General features: G+C 42.9%; 1 protein-coding gene across 5 annotated transcripts in view; it reads right to left on the bottom strand.

The window, feature by feature from the left end:
* OCA2 (OCA2 melanosomal transmembrane protein) overlaps positions 1-19,149 on the bottom strand; it is a 257,199-nt gene that overhangs the window by 86,150 nt on the left and 151,900 nt on the right. For all 5 annotated transcript variants that reach the window (XM_027082471.1, XM_027082468.1, XM_027082473.1 and 2 more), the window contains 2 exons: positions 17,753-17,810; positions 15,015-15,123 (listed from right to left, as the gene is read on the bottom strand). In XM_027082471.1, coding sequence (XP_026938272.1) covers positions 15,015-15,123; positions 17,753-17,810 — 167 coding nt within the window. The remainder of the gene's footprint in view (positions 1-15,014; positions 15,124-17,752; positions 17,811-19,149) is intronic.

Here is a 19,149-nt window from a genome sequence, read left to right as displayed (position 1 = left end):
AAAAAAAAAAAAAAAAAAAAAAACTACAGTGAGGTATCACCTCACACCGGTCAGAATGGCCATCATCAAAAAGTCTACAAACAATAAATGCTGGAGAGGGTGTGGAGAAAAGGGAACCCTCTTGCACTGTTGGTGGGAATATAAATTGATACAGCCACTATGGAGAACTGGGCACATTCCCTGAGAAAACCATAACTCAAAGAGAGTCATGTACCACAATGTTCAACGTAGCACTGTTTACAATCGCCAGGTTATGGAAACAACCTAAGTGTCCATCGACAGATGAATGGATAAAGAAGATGTGGCACATATATACAATGGAATATTACTCATCATAAAATGAAATGAAACTGTTATTTGTAGTGAGGGGGATGGCCCTTGAGACTGTCATACAGAGTGAAATAAGTCAGAAAGAGAAAAAAAAATACCATATGCTACCACATATATATGTAATCTAAAAAAGAAAAAGGTTCTGAAGAACCAAGGGACAGAACAGGAATAAAGACACAGATGTAGAGAATGGACTTGAGGACACAGGGAAGAGGAAGTGAGTCAAAGTGAGAGAGTGGCATGGATATATATACACTACCAAATGTAAAATAGATAGCTAGTGGGAAGCAGCCGCATAGCACAGGGAGATCAGCTCTGTGCTTTGTGACTATCTAGAGGGGTGGGATAGGGAGAGTGGAAGGGAGATGCAAGAGGCATATGGGGATATATATATACGTATAGCTGATTCACTTTGTGATACAGCAGAAACTAACACACCATTTTAAAGCAATTATACTCCAATAAAGATGTTTAAAAATTAGATAAAATGATAAAATAGATAAAATGACAAACTTCATATGATATATATATTTTTACCACAATAAAAAAAATAAGTAAGAAAGGTGTTCTGCTTGGGAAGTGCATTATCCTTTTGCAGAGGTGCTAGGACTTCATTCTGCAGACAGACAGAAACCACTGAAGTTTTCTAAGCAAAGTAGCTGGAATGCCTGATTTTTCCATGTGTGCAGCTTTGTCTGCCTGACTAGACTTTATCACTTTGGTCTGAACTCTTCAGAGCATCTACCACAGACAGATAGTTGCTTACCTAATCCATCACATCTGCTGGTTAATTACTTGATTTTTAGTCTAAAGATTTCTTAATTGATCATCATATCTTTTCTTTAAATTCTCAGTAAGGAAAATATTGCACCAATTGCCCTTTCTCTGAATGATGCTTTTCTACAAACATAAATGGCATCTCATTGTTTGCTCTGCTATATGGCAATAAGAATCTCTCAAACTCAGTAAAAACACAAGTTATTTTCCATGATCATAAGAGAAACACCAGTCAGGACAGGAAGACAGAAGCCCCTGTAAGACTCTCTGTTTTCCTTTATCATTTGTGGAGGCCTGAATTTCCTTCCAGCCAAAACTCCTGTCATAGTACTCATGAAGCCAACTTTATAATAGGTTCTGTATTCACAGAGTTTAATTGTGTCAGAAAAATTCCCTTCAATAACCTGCAATTGAATGAAGTCTTCCTTGTCTCTGGCAAAACCTCACTTTCTCCCTTAACTTTAATCACACTGCCTGCAGAAACCAGTGGCACTAATCAAACTGCCTGTGCATAAGTACATCTGCTTGGCAATGCCTGGTGCCTTCACTGAGAAGTCCCAGCAGTACCTTCTAATGTGTCCCCCCAGGTCACTGCCAATAACATTCCATTCCATTCTCACTCAGTGCTGGCTCCTCAATGACACCCAGCGATAAAGGATGAAGTGGTATTTGTTTTATAGCATGCTGGAAGAAAAGGCTGCTGATAGGAACAATACAGTTCCCAGCTTCACATTCTATTACAAATTCTAACAACCTGCCATTGAGACTCTTCTAAAAATTAAAATTTCGGTTGGGTGGAGATGGATAAAGATAAAAAGTAACATTTACCTGAGCTGTCTTTATCCTGTGGCACTCCTATCAACACCCTCTTGGGGCATTAATCTTTCATCAAGAGCTCTGCCATTCCTTAAAACAAAACCTATGATAGGTGGCTCTGTACTTTCTCACTCAAATCTCCAACAGGGCCAAGTTTCAATGCAAAACAAAGAGCTAAATAGGGCATTTTACCCCCATTCCTAAAGCCCTGGGCAATATGATTCAGAGGAAAGCAGAGCAAGGACTTCTACCATTTGTTAAGCAGCCTCCTTGGCAAGGAGCTCTGGTCACCTTGCAGCAACCCCTCCCATGAGGAAACTCTGAGGCTCCCAAGGTTTTCTTCAGGCTACACAGCTTGTTGGGGGCAAAACCAAGATTCAGCCCCCAGTCTGTGAGAGTGTTTTTCCATTGCACCAAGGTGGACTCCTCTCATGTGCTCAGTCTTCAAATGGGATGGTTTCACTACTTAAAAACATATCTGGTAATTCCACGTGTGAAACCTCTCCCCAAAAGTCGATCTGTCTCATGTGCTCAGAGATACAACTTGACTGTGTTCTATCTGAAACCTTGCAGTCTTTTTATACAGAACATATTGTACCTGGTCCTGCTCTGGACATTTTTCAGGTGCCTTTGGTTTTTTTTTGCGGTACGCAGGCCTCTCACTGCTTCGGCCCCTCCTGCTGCGGAGCACAGGCTCCGGACGCGCAGACCCAGTGGCCACAGCTCACGGGCCCAGCCACTCCGTGGCACACGGGACCTTCCCGGACCGGGGCACGAACCCGCGTCCCCCACATCGGCAGGCGGACTCCCAACCACCGCGCCACCAGGGAAGCCCTTTCAGGTGCCTTTGATCAAAAGCAATACTGTCCTGATAAATCCACTACCTGAAGTTAAGATGAGATAACCTATATGTCTTAAGCCACACAGGATGCATCTCTAGAGAATATCTTAACAGTTACAAACCTCATATTCATCCTTCAAACAAGAAAAACTCATGAATGGCTTGTGCGTACTGGATGGAGTAGAAACTACCCTGCCTCTCTCCTTTGGTGAGGTATCTAATGTGTGTTGGCCATCGACTACCTAAAGTAACCCACATGAGATTTATCACAAATAAGACTTTCTGTTGCAAAGAAATACTGTGGGTGTCCAGGGGGTAGTTTTAAATCTACCACTGAACCTGTCATTCACCCAAGCATTGAGATTCCAGGATACAAGCTTAAGCCTGCTCTTGGGGAGCTCCCAGTCCACAGTTGGGTGGGCAAGTAGGACAGGCAGCATGGGATGAGTTAGATTTGAAGGTAACAATGAGCAGAGTCACCAAGGGGTTAAGTTCTACTAACCACACATAGGGCAACTGCCTGGGACCAAAAGGAGGGAGCATCTCATTACCTGTGCAATTACTATATTGTCTGCAAGGTGTCCTCTCATGAGAAAAGTCCTATTCTTTCTAGTTTCATTTTAAATCCAGCAAAAGCAAGGCCATTTTTCATCATCCTGTATTTTCCTGAGTTGTTTAGCAATCAGCATAAACTGTCCATTCACATCACACTCAATCTGGCACCAGGTGCTGTTTCTGAGACCTCTGTCTGTATGAGGTGATTCAGTCCTCACAACCTCCTTACAGGGAGCACTGAGACATGCTACAGGTGTCCACAAGCATCAAGCAACTGAGTACTGGAGTTTTGCTTTGAACCAGGGCAATCTGGCCTCCGATCTTCCCTAACTCTACTCGATCCAAGGATGTGGCTGCAAACATCCAGCAGCAGCTTTGACATCAAAGCTCAGAGGGAAGCTTATACCTCTGTTTCAACACCTGGAAGCTCTGTGCTCTTCCAATCAGACTTAGGAAACACCATGATTACATCAAGTCAGTAGTTTTTAAATAATTGAGGTTGAAAAAAGATAATTAAAAAATAAGTGATACTATTTCTAAGCATTTTGCTGCAACTAAAGCTTTCCACCAATACTGATGGGAGAATGTAGGTGGACAGGAACCTGCTGAGTTGCCCATCCCTCTCCATTCTCCTCCACCCCCTCCCACTCTCTGCCTGTGTGGACCACATCAAGAGGTTCTCATACCCAGGATTCCAGCTGTGCTCTGCAAGGGGAGGCCCAGCAGGAGATGGAGTCTGGGTACAAGGGCTCACAGCACTCATTATTTTGGACCCCTCCCTACAGGGTCCTTTCACTGAAGGTCACACAGCTCTTGTCAAGGTGGCCTTGTCATTACATCCTTCTAGTTCTTAGAAAGAACTTTCTCTCTCTCTCTCTTTCTCTCTCTCTCTCTCTCTCTCACACACACACACACACACACTGGCTCTGGGATACCACTCTACCCCTTGTGGATTCCTCCATCTTGCCCAATAGTAAATTCATTCAAATTACCAAGTTTGAGTATGTCATCTGTTTTCTTGCAGAAGCCTGACTGATACAGTAAATATATTCATTAAATCATTTAATAAACATTTTAATTGAACTATGGCATATACACAGAAAAGTGCATTGATTTTAAATAAACCATATAGCTCAGTTACAAAGGAAACTCAACCATGTAACCTCCTCCAAGGGCAAGAAACAGGACATTATCAACAAAAGCTGAATTAGATCTCCTTCCATTCCTTACACTCTCCCTTCAACCACTGACTCCTAACACCATAAAGTAGACTTGCCCATTTCTGAGTCTTCATGCCTGGAATCATATACTATGTATTATATGAGTTTCAATCAGACTTCTCTTTTGCTCAACATGTTTGTGAGATTCAGTCACATCGTTACAGTTTAAGGAATATATTTATTTTTATTTCTGTATAGTATTCCACTGTATGATTATCTCACAATTTATCAGTTCTAGAGTTGATAGATATGGAATGGCTTCCAGATTGGGGTTACTATAAATAATGCTGTTATGAGCATTTTAAGACATGTTTTTTGGTGTGCAGACATATACATTTCTGTTGGGAATATAACTAAGAACAAACTTTCTGGGCTATAAATATGCATTGTCCTAAACTTTGGTAATACTACCAAATCATTTTCAAAAGTCTGTACAAATTTACAATCTTATCAGCAGTGTATGACACTTCCTGTTGCTCTATATTCTCTAATATTTGGTGTTGTCAGCCTTTAATTTTAGCCATTTAGGTGTGGATATAGCAGTATCTTGTTGTGGTTCAGATTCACATTTTACTGGTGACTTATAAGGTTAAGCACCTTTTCATATGCTTATTGGTAATTTCAGCCTTTATTTATTTATTTATTTATTTTTTGCAGTACGCGGGGCTCTCACTGCTGTGGCCTCTCCCGTTGCGGAGCACAGGCTCCGGACGCGCAGGCTCAGCGGCCATGGCTTACGGGCCCAGCCGCTCCAAGGCACGTGGGATCTTCCTGGACCAGGGCACGAACCCGTGTCCCCTGCATCGGCAGGCAGACTCTCAACCACTGCGCAACCAGGGAAGCCCAATTTCAGTCATTTTAATACCTTCTTTTGTGAAGAGTCTATTCAGGATTCCTGTCCATTTTGTGTCTTTCACTTCATTTATAGGTATTTTTAATATTTTAGTTATATTTTCCTTTTAAATTGATTGGCCATGTTTTCCATGTGGCCCTGTTATCCTGGTCATAATTTCTGGGTTAGGAAAGGAAATTAACCCAACCTGGGTCAATCAAACTCTTCTCCAAGGAATTTGGGATTCAAAATAGTCATTTCTCTTTGTGTGGCTGAAATTGAGATCCTATAAATCGGGAAACTAATGAGACCATCTCTGTTCTGCCATGAGCAGAAAAAAGACAAGAAAATGGTCCATGGAGAAGCACAAGGCAATTAGAAGAGAACAAAATGTGTCTGGGGGACAGCAGTATGCCCTCTGTCTGGATGCCTTTCTACTTCCTAAGTCTGCTCTCCCCGCTCCACTCCAACCCCTCTCTCACAGAGCCCACTGTCCCTTGGAGTCTGCGGGTTAGTCCAGTATCATTCTAATAATCCCCTATTTTGCTTGATATCAAGTAGATTGTTTTACTGGTAGCTAAAAATACTTCAACAAAGACAATAAAATTTCTCAACAAAGGACACCAAAGGACACTGACAACACCAGTTTCCTTGAAACCATATCAAGGAAATAATTACAGAAATATCTCCAGAACTGAAATCTACTCAAACTCATTGTGAGAGAACCTAGGGGGACGTTCTGAGCTAATTATCAAAGAAGGAGACCTAAAAAATTGTTAATCAAGGTTTTAAATTTTAAAGACAAAGATAACATTTTGAATCCAGCTTGCTGATTCCTATAGTTTTCATAATCAGTTATCCACGATTCTAAAATCCCAAAGTTTGGAAAAGCAAATTTTTAATGTCAAAATTCAACAAAACCTGATTTGAACTGAAATGAGGCTATCTGTGGTCATAATTTGTCCCACCTTGTAGAAAATATTCAGGTTTCACTGTAGAATTACTAATGTTCGGAGGACAGGGTGCTGGACCTGAACCTCTCGGGGCTGTTCCATCATATAAAATTGTGTGTGCACTTAATTGTCTTCATAAAATATAAACAAAAATATCTGAATTTTGAAACATATCTGGCACCAAGAATTTCATGTGGAGACTATGGACCTGTCTGTACTTAACAGCTTGAGCAATATGGAGTTAATTCCAGTGTACATTTTAGATAAAGATCCCTGCACATCGGGGAACTATCTCTTTGCCAGATGCATATGAATTGTGACCATGGCCCTTAGTCACTTTTCTTTCTTCACTGTTGTGCCACCTATTGCACTTGGGTCCTTCAGGGTTCTCCAGTCACTCACCAGAAGTTTATGGCAGTGGCCAGCTCTGTGTAAACATGTCCTCATACAGGTGCACCCTGACCAAATTTGTCTTTGAGCCCATGCACCAACAGCTGCTTCCCAGCTGGGGCTCCTCTGTTGCGTGCCCTTCATGCATTTATTAGCTGTATGCACCTGCAAGTTGGCATTCCATGGGAAAGAACTTGGACCAATGGATAAATGTTCCCTCTTTCTCCCTGCAACCCCATGGACAGTCCTGAGACACATCTCATGTTTCTTCTCAGACAATCCTACTGTATGCAGTGACCAGTGGCCCATAATGTAGCCAGATAGTGATTCAGCCTTGTTTTGACTCACTCCCTTCACCACCCTACTTCTCTGTCCCTTACTTCTCTTTCCTGGGATCATACTCTCCAATGAAGAACACCCACACAAGGCTTTGCTCTCTAGAGAACACAGGCTGAATCAGCCACACATGATATTCTCACAATCATGAAATAAGTTGGAATCTATAAGAATCAATAAGAAGTTTGTTCATGCATTCCATATACCTATATATTGTATCTACTAATGTGTCAGGCATTAACACAAGGCACTGAGTAGAGAAAAGCCTAGAAGACATGGACCATGCCCTTGAATCTAGCTGGGGAGGGGGATATCAGGGGACAGAGAGGTAAACAAATGATTATGAAGCGTGAGTTCTAGATTTAAGGCATAGTCTAATCATGCCAAATGCTGGTGAGGATGTAGAGCTGCTGGAGTTCCCATATACTACTGTGGAAGTGCAAAGTGCTACAGTCACTCTGAAAAGTGGTGCAGGAGCTTCTTTTAAAGCTAAACACACACTCACAATATGATCCAGCAGTCCCACTCTTTGGTAATTACCCAAGAGAAATAAAAACCTAAGTTCACACAAAACCATGTACACAAATGTTTGGAGTAGCTCTACTCACAATCATCAAAAATTGGAAACAACCCAAATGTCCTTCAATGGGCCAATGGATAAACAAAATGTGGTATATCCATACCATGGAACAATACTCAGCAACAAAAAGAATGAACTATTGATACCTGCAACAACTTGGATGAATCTGAGTGAGAGAAGTCAGTTCCAAAGGTTGTCTGATTCCATGTATATGACATTCTCCAAAAGACAAAACTATAGTGATGGAGAACATATCAGGAGTCACCAGGATTAAGGCAGAGGGTGATACAAAAGAATAACACAAAGAAATTTTGGGAGGGGTGATGGAACTATTCTGTATTCTGATTATAGTGGCAGTTACATAAATATACATCTTTGTTAAAGTTCATGGAATTTTGAATTTGAAAAGAAAAATCAGTTTTGCTCTATGATAATTTAAAAAATAAAGTAAGAAGAAAAAAGAATGATAATCATTGCTGTGCTTAGGTTATGATGTTTAAATAAAGGAATGTATTATATGATGTCATGTTTTGTTACATGACATGACATGGTGTTATATGACACCACATTGTATTATGTGATGTTACATGTGTTACATGGTGCACCTTATATGATACCACCTTGTCATGTGGCATCACATTGTGTTATATGATGTCACATGTTACATGATGCATGTTGTGTAATGTGACATCACCTCATGTTATATGGCATTACATTGTATTATGCTCAACTTACCCAGTATGTCATATTCAAAACAGCACTTCACCAAAGACGAATGATCATATCTCTATCTGCTGAAGCCCTGGGAAGATCTTGTATAAAATTTGCCCCTGTTCCCATTAAGAGAGTTATTGTAACTCTAAGGAAACTGTATTCCATTTAACATATATGCTAATCAAGCCTTTCTCTTAGTCAACCTAACTCTTTCCCATCACAGTGAATATGCAAATATACAGATTACGTGTTCTAGGATCCCCAGATAAAATCATTTGTACACAATCCTAACTGAAAACACGAGATTTGAAAGCAGAAACAAAATAAGCCTTTCAATCCCAGATGCAACAACACACAAAAAAAAGATGTGACATCTTCGTAAAAAGTATAGACTTCTCAGGCTAAAATAAAACATTTCATGGTAATCAAGATTTTTTAAAGTCCATAGATATGGGAAAAGATGTGACTTTAACTTTTAAAAGTATTATCATTTCTACAAATACCACTGCCAAATGCTAGCAAAATTGCATGCAAACTCCAATATATTTCTTCAGTCTTTAAAATGTGTGACGTGTTCTTTTAAAGTAGAATCTCAAATAAAGTTAGAAACAAAACAACAAGGTCCTACTGTATAGCACAGGGAACTATATTCAATAAACCTCAATGGAAAAGAATATGAAAAAGAATGTATATATATGTATAACTGAGTCACTTTACTGTATAGCAGTAAGTAACACAACATTGTAATCCAAAAATACTTCAATTTTAAAAAGTTGTAAGCAGAACAATTGTAAGTATGATGGTGAAGTTTAAATACAATTTTATGACCTGTTTCTCATAAAGTAGCTGCCAGTGAAATATTATAGATTTGAAAGCTCCTGTAGCTGAGACAGTAACTTTCCTTCAAGCTTAATAACCTTTGCCAACATGGAGAAAAAATAAAGAAAACAAACAGAATATGTGGTGTGCTCCAAGGACAGAGAACAAGGTAACTCAAAGGGCCTATATTGCCAGAACAAAGAGTTACAGGAATCCCATCACTCTGTCACAATGCAACAATTGCAATGACCCAGAGCCCTCCCAAGCACCATGCCCTGTCCCTTTCCCATTCCATATAAGGAAAGACTTTCCCCTGTTTTTCTCTCGCTCAGCACACTGAAAATATACATGCTCTGCCCAGTCAGAAGATGACTTACAGGTTCCCTGGCTGGCACATATATACAATGGAATATTACTCAGCCATAAAAAGAAATGAAATTGAGCTATTTGTAATGAGGTGGATAGACCTAGAGTCTGTCATACAGAGTGAAATAAGTCAGAAAGAAGAAGACAAATACCGTATGCTAACACATATATATGGAATTTAAGGGAAAAAATGTCATGAAGAACCTAGGGGTAACACAGGAATAAAGACACAGACCTACTGGAAAATGGACTTGAGGATATGGGGAGGGGGAAGGGTAAGCTGTGACAAAGCAAGAGAGAGTCATGGACATATATACACTAACAAATGTAAGGTAGATAGCTAGTGGGAAGCAGCCACATGGCACAGGGATATCGGCTTGGTGCTTTGTGACCACCTGGAGGGGTGGGATAGGGAGGGTGGGAGGGAGGGAGACGCAAGAGGGAAGAGATATGGGAACATATGTATATGTATAACTGATTCACTTTGTTATAAGGCAGAAACTAACACATCATTGTAAAGCAATTATACCCCAATAAAGATGTTAAAAAAAAAAAAGAAAAAAAAACAGACAAGCAACCCATGCTCATTGTCGACTTTCCCTGACTACTGGGAAGTCAGTCCACTGTTCTTGCAGTGACCCTTCTCTTTAATAAACTCTAACTTCCTTACATTCTGCTTTGTGTATGGAAATTCTTTTCCAACCCACGCTCAGACCACGACATTTTGGTGGTCCATATGGGGATATCTCTTGGGGGGATCTCCTCCCCCACCTCCTTTCCTCCCCCACCTCCTCTCCTCATTTCTTGGGATCCTTTGTGAACAGGCAAGTTGCCGTGGAAGCAACAGGGACTCTGGCCAGGGCCACACCCTGGTGTGTTCCGAAGGCTCCACGGCTCACTTCAACCCAATAACTGCCGCCCAGAACGGGTGAGGGTGCCTCTGTCTTCCTTCTGAGGACTAGGCCAATTGATATTGTGCGGGCATGGGTCAGGCATTTAAAAGCCATTAGGGCGCCTGCCACTTGAAGACTCCCGTGAAAGGGTAAGGGAGTCATAGAACAGATCAGGTTGTTAGAGTGTCTACCCCCAGCAAGACAACTTCCATGCACTGTGAGGCACAAATTGGTTCAAGCAGAACACTGAGCCCCCTCCCCTTGGCTGCCGCCTTCCTAGCAGGACTACGAGGTGGATTCCTCAGCCTGTCTTCTATGTTACTTTCACCTTTTTCTCCATCCGGATTGATTTACAGGAGCTCAGGCTGCATCTGAGCCATCCCAGGAGTGCCTTTTCACGTTTCAGGGAATCGCCAAATGGTGAGTCACCTGGTGGGTCCTGGGAATCTCTCTCTCTTTCTTTCTTTGCCCGAGTTGCACGGTGCCTTAGTCGCACTGTTTGTGCCTCAGTCACATGGTTTGTACCTTAGTCACATGCTCAGGGGTCACCTCTCACGGTCAGACACAACTGTTGGGACTGTCGGCCTATTTTGTGCATTAATCACATGGAGAGATCACTGCGACAATGAGGATGGCTTTCTGTCAGCCAGTGACTCTCAGTACCCCCATTCTATGGCATATAGTCTAAGAATGGGTTCTACTACGTCTCGGGGGCCTCCCTTAGACTCACCCCTTGGCTGTAACCTCAGGAACTGGAAAAATATTTGACCCTGAAAATCACAAAAAGAAGAGGCTCATTTTGTTTTGTAACACAGCTTGGCCCCAGTATAAACTGGGGGACCAAGAAAAATGGCCTCTTAATGGCATACTAAATTATAACACGATCCTCCAACTTGATCTCTTTTGCCAGAAACAAAGAAAGGACTCAGAGGTTCCTTATGTCCAGACCTTTATAGCCCTTACTTAGAATCCCAATCTGAGGGACTCATGCTGCATGTGTCTTTCTGTTGCTGTCTTATCCCCCTGACCCCCTCTGTCTCCCTCTCCATCAGATCTCCTAGACGATCCTCTACTCGACCTTTCCTGTCCTCCACCCCATCAACCCCCTTTGCTTCAGCACCCACCCCACTTCAACCCACAGCTGCCCAACAGCCACTCCCTTATCAGGGCGAAAGCCCCCCTCCCCTCCCCACATAAGATGGAGGACTGCCCAACACCAGGAAACAGATTCTAATATGCTTCCCTTAAGGGAAATAGCAAATGGATACATGGGCACTATTAGAGTCCATGTTCCCTTTCCCATGTCTGACATTTCCCAAATTCAAAACAAGTTAGGTTCCTTCAGTCTGGATCCCACCACTTTTATTAAGGAATTTCAGGCCCTCACTATAGCCTCTGACCTGACCTGGCAAGACATTCATGTAGTCCTGACCACTTGTACTCATGAAGAGAAAAACAGGATATGGGCATTAGCCCAAGCTTGGGCAGATGAGGCACAGCTCTGTTTCTAAAACCTGGATGGACGGGGACCAATTTTGGGCTGGTTAAATGACTCTTTGTAACTATACCCTCAATTTTAATCAGACTAGCCTGGAGTGGAATCCCTGGTCAGAGGAAAATAAATATGATGTACATGAAGCTAATTTCACTTTGTGTTGGGGAAATTCAAGGAAAAATGAGACTAAGAAATATATTAATGAAGACCATATCCCCATAAACAGCTCGGCCCTCGGAACTAAATACATGGGGATCGGCGTGACCACTGGACACTTAGTTTAACCTCCTGGCAAGATTCTCCTCCAAAATATAATATAATTCAGCTAATATTCAGAAATTTGTTATGCCAATTCCCCCCGTCACACTCATAATAAGTCAGAGCCTGGATTCTCCCCTTTATGTATAGATGATTACTTCCTCAGAGTTTGGCTTTCCCAATCTAATCCTAGGCCATGGGACCCCAGTCTATTTCCAGAGGAAGACTCCCAAAAGGTCAGGGCCTGGCTCTGGGGACCCACAACAGGGGTATCTTTGAGGGGCACTGGATTTTCATTTCTATGTGGTAACGGGGTCTATCTGGATCTTCCCACACTTTGAAGGGGGCTCCCGCACAATTAGTGCTGTGGTCCCAGAGGCGACCATTACGAAGGATTTAGCTTCCTCAGGAGGCATTCCCAACCTTGGGTCCTTCCTTGAGGAGGTCTTAAGACCTGTCTGGGAGAGACAAAAATAAACCACTGACTGGACATGCTTACAATAAACCAATGCTTGATAGGCTCAACATAATACATAGTGTCTTTAGAGGGTTCTTTTGGTTTGCAGGCATACCCCCCTTACAGAGGAGTGTTCTCAGTCTCACCATCATGGACCAGGAATCTTGGAAGGCTACAGTAGCAGCCATTGAGGAACAGCAGTCATCCCTAGGCTCTCTGGCTGAGGTGGTTTTACAAAATAGGAGGGTCCTTAATGTTATAACAGCTGAGGCAGGGAGTGTCTGTGCCCTACTAAATTAGATATGCTGCTTAATACCTCCAGCCAGATTGAAGAAAACCTTCAGATTCTAAAGAAAAACATCAAATTAATAGAAGATTTAAAAGAGAGGGCAGGACAGGGCCCCAGCTGGCTTTCTAGCCTCCTCTCCTCTGTGGGGATCCAGATATGGACATGGCTATTGCCCTTGTTGGGACCATTAATCCTGATAGCCTTTCTTTTGTTGTTTGGCCCCTGCATTATTAACACATGATCTAAGTTCATCTCCCAACAGGTTCAAAAGATTCACTTCCAGATGGTGCTACAACAAGAGTACCAGCCAGCTGGCACATGAACTACATTGGAACAAGCCTTCTTATCATTCCCTGGACTCTCGTCTCCCTCCGTGAACACACCCTGACAGAGCAGGCATCAGGAACCCAGGGCCCCTACGATGCCCCCAACCAGCAGGAAGCAGCCAGAGAGATTGTCGGCCATTCTCCTTACAAAAAGGGTTCCCAAACACCTGAGAAGGAGCTAGGCAGGTAGGTAGACATGAGCAGGGATCCAATAGGGCCAAAGAATTGGCCCTTTAAATAAAGAGAGGGGGAAATGTGGTGTGCTCCAAGGACAAAGAACAAGGTAAACTCAAAGGGCAAATATTGCCAGAACAAAGAGTTACAGGACTCCCATCACTCTGTCACAATGCGACCATTGCAATGACCCAGAGCCCTCCCAAGCACCATGCCCTGTCCCTTTCCCATCCCATATAAGGAAAGACTTTCCCCTGTTTTTCTCTCGCTCAGCACACTGAAAGTATACGTACTCTGTCCAGTCAGCAGATGACTTACAGGTTCCCTGGCTATAAAAACAGACAAGCAACCCATGCTCATTGTCGACTTTCCCTGACTACCAGGAAGTCAGTCCACTGTTCTTGCAGTGACCCTTCTCTTTAATAAACCCTATCTCCCTTACATTCTGCCTTGTGTCTGGAAATTCTTTTCCAACCCGCGCTCGGACCACAGCAAAATAATCTGTGAACACCCAAAAGAATTACCTAATGGAACCCACCTGCCCACAAAATACCAATTTTGTTGTACTTGTTTAATCTTTAGAGATATAAAGATTCCTAGTGGTAGCCAAGAACTAAAGGAACAATGCTGTGGTTTGAATAACTAAGCCTGCCCCTGTTATCCGTCTATTTTACACAGTTAAGAAGCTTTGCTTTCTACAGAAGTTATATTCTTCAAATGTTGCAGTAAGTCAAATTTTTATAAAAACATATTAGCAGAGCTCACTTTTGAAGGAAAACCATAGGTAAAGATTTTGTTTAAAGAAAATGCTCCTTGACACTTCCTCAAATTTAACTTTATATCTATACTTTCATGTGAGGTGGGTTTTGGAAGTGGTTTTATTTTGTTTTAAATAATGACACCAATAGAGATAACTATTAAATCAACTAGAAAGATCTAAGTAACATGAAAATGTTGATGGAGAGTAGAAGAATGCCAGGTAAACACGATATCTGGTGAACTCATTCTACAAGATGGCCATGTGTCAGGTGGGGATGGGCCACGCAACCTAGACCTTGGGAAAGTACAAAGTGAGAGCCATAAGACTGTGAAAGCAAGAGAAGAGAAATCTATGGGAGCAGGTGGGAAAATGGAGTTCTGTTGCATAGGGAAAATGGATGCACCATTGGGTAAGGAGAAGGACCGGCATAGACTTCTTGTAATTCTCTGGCCCCTTCACTAATGTCTCTCATCTAATCGTCAGGTCGGGTTGCACAAACTGCAGGACTGTGGCCTTGATGATATGACCTCTTATCTCTTCTAGAGGTGTTTCTCAGGTAACAGTTTGAAGATCTGATTATTAAATATGATAGAGATGATGCTATCCACCCTTTTCTCTATCCCTTCTAATGTTAAACCTGGAGGGGCTGAGGACCCATGGCACTGAGATGTATCTCTCTCTCGCCCTCTCTGTCCTCCTCTCCCTCTCCTCCAGAAAACTATCCCTCTCAGCCCTCACCAGCATCTGGGAACAAGCTTTGAAACATTCCCTTCCAGACTGTGATGTCACTTGAAAAGCCCATCAACAAAAGCTACCCCAAAAATTAGACTCACCAATATCAAGATGAACACCAGGGACAAGCGAATTGAGAAAGAACATGACGATAACAAATCCCAACACTGTCAGGCATTTGGCGAGCAGAATCCTGTCTGATATCCTGTGCTGTGAGAGAGGAAAACACAACTCATTTACTCAGTGTAATCTGATTTCTGCAATGTGTCCACAATCCTACGTGATTTGAATCACTACAAATTTCTCCTTATGATGAAAAATATAGCAACTTGAACTTGAAAGATAAGATCATGTGTTACAAGGAAAACTGTACAGATTTAAGATTAGATCATTCAAAATCTTGAAATCAAAATCTATGAAAAATAAACATAAAAAATATAGTACAATCCTTTCTTTTTTTTTTTTTTTTTTTGTGGTACAGGGGCCTCTCCCTGCTGTGGCCTCTCCTGTTGTGGAGCACAGGCTCCAGATGTGCAGGCTCAGCAGCCATGGCTCACGGGCCCAGCTGCTCCACAGCATGTGGGATCTTCCCGGACTGGGGCAAGAACCCGCGTCCCCTGCATCGGCAGGCAGACTCTCAACCACTGCGCCACCAGGGAAGCCCAGTACAATCCTTTTAAATGACACCGGACTAAATGCATTTTTAATATGACACAGATGCTAAGCTGTTGCCAGCCCCACTGCCAGCATCAGATAAAATAAAGCCATTGTGAAGCCTACACATTAACCTCCAGGGACCTGGCCCTTCAAGACACATGCATTTCCACGGGTACTGTGTGTTAATAGCCTTTTAGTTTAACTTTCCCTCTATTATGCAAATCTCTGCTCATGTGGTACTGAGGTTAAAATGTTCTTGCAATAACAGGACTTCTGCTGAATGCACTCAGCAGTCCCCTAGTCACCAGATGACACATATGGGATCCTGCCCCAGGCATTCAGGGGGTGAGGGGAGGTACTCTGCAACACCTTCCTTAACCTTGGAGTTGCAGACCTCCTTCCAGTGGGCCTGAGCCACAGGGCAAGATAGGGCAAGGTCCCCAAAGGGTGCTGTGCTGTGTGGGACTGGGGCAGGGAGTTAGGTCCCAAGAAGCACACACATCTAACTAGGCCCCTGTGTGAATCACACTCCACGGTGTGAACCAACAACTGCACTATGTCCTTTCCTCATTGTGGTCCCACTAGCACCTCTGTCTGTTAGTCTATGCCTAGGATATCCAGGTCTAGATGTAAATATAGATAAGGCTATATAAATATAGATCCAGGTGTAGGTATGGGTAGATATAGACAGAGCTATGGGTAAGATATGGGTGTAGATAAAGATATAGATGTAGAGATAGATGTAGATATAGATAAGGGTATAGACAGGGGTATAGACATGGACATGGACATAGACACAGACATGACTATGGGTGTAGGTATAGGTAGAGTTAGAGATAGGTATTCTCTCTTGATTTCTCTGGTCACACAGTTAAAGCTGCTGCCATAAAAACCACAAGCATATCACTCTGTGTCACAATGACTCTGACAGCAGCCCCTGGCCCCCTGCTCACACGCCATGGGGGCTGCTTTGGGAGCTCCTGTTTTCCTTCCCCACCCACTGCCAAGGCTTGGCCAGCCCCCACTCATCTTCCCCTTCCCCCACCAAGGAAGCCAATTTTGCTAGATGAGTCTGTGATGGAGAATCAGGAAGAAAGGGGCATGGTATCTCCCTGGGCCAGGTTAACCACAGAAACTGGGTATTACCATGGTCGACTCCAGGATTGGAAATGGAGGGAGCAGGGAGGTCAAAGAATATTCCAGTGTCGCTCGGCTGGTATAAGATGATCAAAGTTTGTACTCTGTTATTTTGGGGTGCCTGTCAAATTTTATCCTTTGGTTATCTGAGGTCATCAAAGTGAGAAGTCTGAGAAACAATGCAGGGGTAGTGCCCAGCTCCCCAGTCCTTGTCCACCAGGTATACAGAGAGGTACACAGTCTCACCCCTAACTTGCAGCCAGAACTACTAGAAAAGGTGGGCAGGGTCCGTTTAAGCCTGAAGCCAGAGAAATGTCATAGCCACACCCGTCTTCCCTAACCCTGACCATCTGAGTGGGACAGATGCTGGGAGGACAGACTCAAAGAACATGTTATCTACCAGGTCCCAATGTCTAAATTTCCTTTAGCGAAGGACAAAATGTTCCTATCATAATTAGAGAGTAGGTATTCAACTTCTCCCTAGGAAAGAAACTACCTGGATTTGAAATTTCATGAAGATATAAATGACTTCCAGCAGATCTTGAGCTGGGAGAGGGGCATTATGTGTCCTCAGGGGGGCTGAGAAATTCCACCTAGGTGGGAAAGTGAGCAAAAGAGCCCAAAATGAGCTTTGCCTCCCAACGTCAGAGCCGTACAACAGAAGACATACACCCCATCTCTGCCCCAAAAGGTGTTCCATCTCAAGCAGCACGCCTCCCTTGTCTTGGCCTCCATCTCCTCACCCACACAATGGGAACCACAGACTTGCCTTTCAGGGTCAGGGGGAGCTGAGAGCCGGCCAACCACAGAAAGTGCTGCCCTATTTTAAAGGAACATAATAAGTTTACCTTTTAAATTCCTGGACAAAATAAGCCTACCATGTCTGGAAAATTATCTTTCCCATTAATTCCTGGAAATAACTTATGTCTTGTGTACAACTACAGGAATAAAAGAAAGATGACTTTCAGTTGCAACTTCACATGAAGTAAGGAAAAGGAATCTACTCTGTTCTTCAAGGAATCCCTGAGAAAAGAAACCACAATACCTTTCTTTGTAGCTCCTGGATATTGGTCTCCCAATTTTTATCTTCCTGTGAGATCTGTCTAAAAGAGAAAAGGGCAGACATCATTTTCCTGGTGGCATCGAGCGGTGAGGCCAGCAAGGTGGCATTCAGCAGTGGCACACAGCATGGTCCCCTGGCCTGGACGCCGTCCACAGTGTGACGCCAGGTGTGGCCACAGAATGGGGCAGGCCTCGTGGTGTAAGGAGCCTGGTAGAACTGGGTTCATGAATTGGAAACGATGCTCATTCTAGATTCCCAAGGAAAAGTAATACATGAAATGACCGGACTGTTCAATGAGGCACGTGCGAGCATAGCACAGGAAATGTCAGAAGAACACTGGCCAGAATGTCAACAGGGGAATGAGACAGTAAGCCACCTTGGTTTTCCTCTTTTTACTTATTAATTTTCTGAATCTTTTTTCAGAATGAGGATGTGTTATATTTATAATTTAAATAAAGGAAAAAACAGTAAAAGAAATGCCACTTGCTTTAGTGGTGATTTTTATCAATTGGAAATCTACTTTGAAGCACTTATGTCTGCTTCCTTCCCCCTCTGGTCATGGTATCCGCCCATCTCTATTTCCATTTGTCACCTCTATTTGTTCCAACTTGCAGTTCTTTTTTAACCTTTCCTATCAACTCATCTTTTCTTTTCTGCTTTATTTCCTCCCTCACCAGTTAGGAAAAAGAAGCTGTGTGGTGGAGAATTTAGTCTTCATGAGCACTCACGTGTCATAGTGTCAGTGGAGGTCGACCACACAGCCAGTACAGACCCTAAAGGAAATCACAGCAGACCCAACTGAATGGTTCTAATGACAATTTTTTTTTAAAAAAATGTAGAAACAGGACCTGAAGAGTTAGCACATGCCTTAGATCACCCTCATTCCTATCTGCTTCCAGTGACTGTGTGGCCTTACAAAGCCACTGCCCTCTCTGGGCCTCAGTTTCCCTTGGATTTGAAATTTCATGAAGATATAAATGACTTCCAGCAGATCTTGAGCTGGGAGAGGGGCATTATCAAAACAGGATGAGTTGATGGAAACTTGGTGAATTCTTCACACTTTAACCCTGAGATACACTGACTGTGTCTTAACATCCATACCAGATGGAACACGTTGAAACTTGAAGGCCAGTAGATTAAATACATTCAGGGCAATTTACTCTTGCATCTTTAATTTACAAAGTTTTTCCTTTTAAGATCCATGCCTGTTGTTGAAGTTGGTCACTCTGTCCCCAGCCTGCAACTCAGGGCCTTCCAGTAGCCTGGGGGTACCAGGTCCTGCTTCTCCAGCGTCACAGGACACAGGTAGGTCCTGAGATGAGATGGAGCTGAGGATGCTGAGACAGTGCTTCACACTGGGCTACATCTCTAGACAGAGT

Source organism: Aethalodelphis obliquidens, unplaced genomic scaffold (assembly GCF_003676395.1).
Source record: "Aethalodelphis obliquidens isolate GAN/ISIS:26980383/991018 unplaced genomic scaffold, ASM367639v1 scaffold47, whole genome shotgun sequence".
In the NCBI taxonomy this organism is placed as follows: Eukaryota; Metazoa; Chordata; class Mammalia; order Artiodactyla; family Delphinidae; genus Aethalodelphis; species Aethalodelphis obliquidens.
This window is presented reverse-complemented; position numbering and strand designations above follow the sequence as displayed.